The sequence below is a fragment of the Piliocolobus tephrosceles genome, chromosome 17 (genome assembly GCF_002776525.5).
Source record: "Piliocolobus tephrosceles isolate RC106 chromosome 17, ASM277652v3, whole genome shotgun sequence".
In the NCBI taxonomy this organism is placed as follows: Eukaryota; Metazoa; Chordata; class Mammalia; order Primates; family Cercopithecidae; genus Piliocolobus; species Piliocolobus tephrosceles.
In genome coordinates this window covers 30412844-30418445 of record NC_045450.1, presented here as the reverse complement: position 1 = coordinate 30418445, position 5602 = coordinate 30412844, and the positions used below count along the sequence as shown (strand labels likewise).

The following is a 5602-nucleotide window of genomic DNA, read 5'->3' as shown; positions in this document are numbered from 1 at the left end:
TTTTTTGAGACGGAGTCTCGCTCTGTCGCCCAGGCTGGAGTGCAGTGGCCTAATCTCAGCTCACTGCAAGCTCTGCCTCCCGGGTTCACGCCATTCTCCTGCCTCAGCCTCCCGAGTAGCTGGGAGTACAGGTGCCCGCCAACACGCCCGGCTAATTTTTTGTATTTTAGTAGAGACAGGGTTTCACCGTGTTAGCCAGGATGGTCTCGATCTCCTGACCTCGTGATCCGCCCGTCTCGGCCTCCCAAAGTGCTGGGATTACAGGCTTGAGCCACCGCGCCCGACCCTTTTCTTTGCTTCTTAAACATTATGAACTAAAATCATGTCAGAAGCATACCATATTCTGACATAAAATAGTTCCGTCTCTACTGAAGGTCAATCTCCTGACAGTGTGACTATTTAATATAGATGGAGATTTGTGATCGCTGCTTCCAATTTGCTGTGAATGAGAAATTTCCAGTACCGTTGGAATTCAGCGTAAACGGAGTCACCATATTCTGAATGATGGTCTGAAGGCAGGGATGCTGGAGCATAAGGTAGAATTTTGCTATAACATTGGATGTATTAAAATATGTATCTTTTGGTTTATATTTATTAGGTAAACAATTCTTGCAACCCGATTTCTTATCTTCCCTTCTGTTAACTCAGAGATGTTCCCTGACTACTCTTTTTTTCTTGGTAGTTGTCTGAGTTGTTTAATCTTTCAGACAACCAGCTTGTGTCTGAACATATGTGTGTGTGTGACGCATGCACATGTCACAGGGTGAGCTGTTGTGTGTGCATATGTGTGTGTGTAGATGGTTGAAAGGCACCAGTGACAGCCAGGCCAAGCCCCACTCCTCAAGATGGAGGAGGAGCTGTTGCCCCCTGCAGGGACTCCCCAGCAGGCCACTGGGGGAAGCCCCAGGACGCAGACAGCAGGTGGAGAGCAGTAGCCGGCCAGAGACCAACTTCAGCAAGAAACTGTGCGGAGCTCCAGCCGCTGGACTTCCTGCAGCAGGAGAGCCTCGGCACCCTGCCCCTGATGATCTCACTGCACACAGCCGAGGGCCCCACCCGCCTAGGAATCCGGAACCTTCTCCTACCAGCTCGCCTAGCGACCAGGCCAAGAGCGTGGTCTCTGAGGAGCCCGCGCAGGAAAGCAAGGCGACGCCGGCGGAGAAGGATGTGGAGCCTGTAGAAGCAGAGACTTCAGGGGGACCTGCGCTGGGCCCCGCCGGCGGTCCCCGTGCCCAGCGCAGCAGGAGCTGGAGACCACGCTGAGCACCAGGTGACGCCCGCGCGGTTCCTCCAGGGCGCCTGCAGGCAGGCGGCAGGGTGGCTGTGACCGGATTCTGGAGCGGCTCCTGGCCCCACGCAGGCAGGGTCCCCAGAGACAGCTCATGTAGCAGATCCGCAGCCCCAGGGCCCTCAGGCACCGCCGCCGTTGCCGCCCTCGCTCAGCCCCTAGCGCGTACGCCCTGGCCGAGCGAGCTGCCCCCATTGAACCCGCGCGGGCGCTCCGCCTCTCCGCAGGGGCTCCTGTCGACCCCGCGGGCTGGGGCTCCGGGTTCCTGTCCCAACCTGCGCCACCTCCAGCCCCCCCGACTCCCCAGCGGCTCCTTCCCACTCCTAGCCTTGGCTGCTCCCAGCGCGGAACCGATCCCCTCCCCTGCCTCCAGCGTCGCGGGTCGCGCCTCTTGGCAGCCTCTTTGGCGTCTGCGCCTCAGCGCTGGGGCCAGGGGCCCTCTTGAGCTCGCCGCCAAGCTTGCCAAGCCCGCCAAGCTCTATTCTGCCTCAGCCCTCCTGGCAGCGTCTTCCTCGCCCTCTGGTCGGCATCGCGCCACAGCCAATGTCTCCTGTAGCTGTCTCCTTGGCGAAGCGCTGCAAGGGCCAGCGCCGAACCTGTCGCTGCGGAAGACCCGGGCACAGAAACTGCCCTGGTGCTGGGCAAGCGCTTCCTCCCCAAGTCCCCGGCCTGGGCAACCTGGAGGAGCCCAGGGAATAGCGCTCAGGACCCACAGGCTGGACAGCCCTCCTGCCCGCCCCTGGCCACTAGGCACCCGGGACCTGACCACCGCCCCCGCCACCTCCGCCGGTTGGCAAGGAAGGTCCCCTTTCAGCTTGCAGTTCCTCAGAGGAGAGGAGGGCCCTCCACTGACCCGCGCCCTGTCTCCAGCGCCGCGCCCACCCTGATCACAGATGGAGCTCAAGGTCACCGCGAGGCCATCAGGCCAGGCAGGGCCTGCTGCTGCGGGGGGAGTCCAGGACACCGCTGGACTTAAGAGAGGGGTGGGCCCGGGCTTCGCGCCGGTGCTGCCCCTCCCCTGTCGCGCCGCGGGTGCCTTGCAGATCCAGGAGGGCACCCACACTGGGGAGAAGCCAGTCAGCGGTGCCATCTGCAGCAGGGCCTGCACCACCAAGGGCAACCTCCAGGTACACTTGGCACTCACATGTGGAAAAACGACTCCCATATCCTTCCCCAAGGCGAGCTGCCTCGGTGGAACAGTCCATGGCTCTGCTAGGGGGTGATGGCCTGAAGTTCTCTGAAACATTCCAGAAGGATCTGACAGCCCGAATTATGAATGGCGACCCCAATATTTGGAACCAAGATGCTGCTGGCTCCCAGGAACTTGCTGTAAAGAAGAATGAGATTTCCATCATTCAGAACACAGGCTTTTCCCACATCCCAGGAAGTTTTGGCTGCTGCACCGCCCCTCTGGGTACCCTGGGCTGCAAAAAAGCTCAAAATAGTCCTCCCATTGTCAGCCTGGGCAAAGCACCTCAGCAGCCTGCACAGCAGGCAGCGTCCATTAGCCAGGTCACCCAGAAGAACAAGGAGATGGTCTAAACTAGCTGAACACACGGGACTTAGGTCCTTCACAGTGAATCTGACTGTTCTTGAGAACTCTGCAACCTTTTAAGAAAAAAAAAAAGTGATTGGAAAATGGCCTCTGGAACACAAAGAGCTCAGACAATCCTCACTTTTCCCTAGACGGTCTCACTGTGTTGGCCAGCCTGGACTCAAACTCCTGGCCTTAAGTGATCCACCACTTTGGCCTTTCAATTGCTGGGATTACAGGCAAGAACCACCCACACCTGGCCTTTGGAGGGACTCTTGCTTTGTGTGTTCGGGCTGGTCTTTCTGTGTAGTCAGTAAGATGTTCCTGCAGTTTAGTTTGGGATCTTTCTGCACGAATTCAGTGGATCCTGTTATTTTTTTCATGTAATAAATTGTATTACAAACAAATTTGCAATGAATAAGCTAGACAATTAATTCAGTTAGTAACCTATGACCTAGAAAATTTCATTACTTTACCCACACATGTTTATAAGGAGATGATTGAAGAAGTAGTCAAAATATGCAGATTCCTAATCATCCCCAAGAAGAAGGGAACCACTGAAAGGCAACCTGGGAGATTGTGTAGGGTTGTTCTGAGGTTGTGAAAGCCACTGAAATTCACACATGAGGGGATAGAAAAAGGCAATCCACATATTTTGAGTACCTACATGTGCCAGGTATAACTTGGTCTTTGTTAAGATGATCCACCACCTTTGGGGTCACATAGAACTGGATTGAATGCCAGTTCCATCGCTCATTACTATACTATAGTGAATGTGTTTTTAACTTCTCTGAGCCTCAGTTTTCTCACCTACAAAAGATGGGATTGTTAGGAGGCTTACATATGGTACATGTGTATAAATCTAGACACAATGCCTGTAATTTTGTAAGTGTTCAATATTTGGAGGAAGGAGTATTATATTTCCCTTCATTTAATTTTTTGAGCAAGTTTATAAAATTTGTGTTATTCACATTTTTAGATACACCAAGGATGAGAAAGATTACATAAATTGCCATGGTCACAAAGCAGTCCCCAGTACATTTACTTAGTAATTGCTAATTAAAAGAAGCAATGGCCAGGCGCGGTGGCTCACGCCTTTAATCCCAGCACTTTGAGAGGCCAAAGCAGGTGGATCACCTGAGGTCAGGAGTTAGAGAGCAGCCTGACAAACATGGAGAAACCCTGTCTGTACTAAAAATACAAAATTAGCTGGGCATGGTGGCGCATGCCTATAACCCCAGCTACTCAGGAGGCTGAAGCAGGGGAATCATTTGAACCCAGGAGGTGGAGGTTGTGGTGAGCTGAGATGGTGCCATTGCACTCCAGCCTGGGCAACAAGAGTGAGACTCTGTCAAAAAAAAAAAAAAAAAAAAAATTAGCAATGATAATGACATTTAAAATATTGTATTACGTGGTGGTTTTCTTTTCTTTTCTTTTTTGATATGGCATCTTACTCTGTTGCCTAGGCTGGAGTGCAGTGGTACAACCCAGGCTCGCTGCAACCTCTGCCTCCTGGGTTCAAGCGATTCTCCTGCCTTAGCTCCTGAGTAGGGGGAACTACAGGCGTGTGCCACCACACCCAGCTAATTTTTTGTATTTTTAGTAGGGACAGGGTTTCGCCGTGTTAGGATGGTCTCGATCTCCTGACCTCATGATCCGCCCTCCTCGGCCTCCCAAAGTGCTGGGATTACAGGCACGAGTCACGGTGTCTGGCCTGGTTTTCTTTTATATAAGCCTTTTCGTTTGCTGAAACCATAGATTCTAAGTTGCTCTATCAAAGTGATAATTAGAAAAATGTGATGTACTTAGTGCATACATTTTAGGAAATTTCCCCTATTACTCTTGTTTGATTGAATATGTGTGTTATTTTCCAAAAATGTAAATTGAATATATATGTGTTGAGTCTATATATGTATTGAAAATATAAGTTGACATCACAGAGTTCACTTTTTCTGAAAGCACCTGGGTCTCTCTCTAGTTTCTAAAAACCTCACAGGCCACAGGGGAAAGGGCGTTCTTTGGATGTCAGATAATGCATGAAGCAGATTTGGTTATAGTAATTTTAGTATAATTCATTGTAAAGTGATGATCTCTAGGAACTTCGTCACAGTGGAGCAACCTGAAAGCTCCCAGCAGCCAGCAATGAATGAAAGGTGGGGGCGGGGCTGCCAGCAGGGCGGGGCCTGGTGAGCCAGGGGCCTAGGCTCCCACATCACAATGGGGCTGGGGGCCCGTGAAGGGGACTCTGGGCCTGATTGGTTCCTGGGAACCAGGAGGGGGCTCTGGTTGTTGGCAGGGCAACCTCGTTCAGTTGGTGGGAAGCAGTGGAAGGAGGAGGAGCTCCCTGTGTGCTCTCTTCTCCGCAATCACAGCTCTCAGGCTTGTTGCATCTAGACCCATTCTAAATAAAGCAAGCAGGTTCCCAAGGAACCCTTGCAGACAAGTCGGCTCAGGGTAGGCGGCAGAGGCGGGGTGTGGGCTGCTAGTGGGGTGCAGCCCCATAGCCAGGGGCTGGCCCTGCCAGCGTGCCTTTGTTGGGAAGAGGTGGAAGTGCTGAGCTCTGCAGACTTGGAAGCAAGGGAAGGCCCAAGCTGCTGGAGAGGAGCGGGGCTACCTCATGGGGAACACGCTGAGCTGTTGCTTGGGCACCAACCCCAGCCCCAGGCAGGGTCTGTCCTGGGGGTCTGCGGAGCTGTACTGCGGCTCTGACATCTATGAGGCGGTGGCAAGCAGAGGTGCAGGCCAAGGCAGAGAGGATGGGAGGCACAGCAGATGGAACA

The 5602-nt window shown here is 53.1% G+C and overlaps 1 protein-coding gene across 1 annotated transcript in view; it reads left to right on the top strand.

Annotated features, from left to right (window-relative positions):
* Window positions 1–1733, top strand: part of LOC111520342 (putative uncharacterized protein MGC34800) — a 7525-nt gene extending 5792 nt beyond the window's left edge. The window contains 3 exon segments of the mRNA XM_023183006.1: window positions 798–1116; window positions 1196–1678; window positions 1680–1733. Of these exon segments, the coding sequence (XP_023038774.1) occupies window positions 798–1116; window positions 1196–1678; window positions 1680–1733 (856 nt within the window).
* Window positions 1734–5602: the final 3869 nt, after the last annotated feature.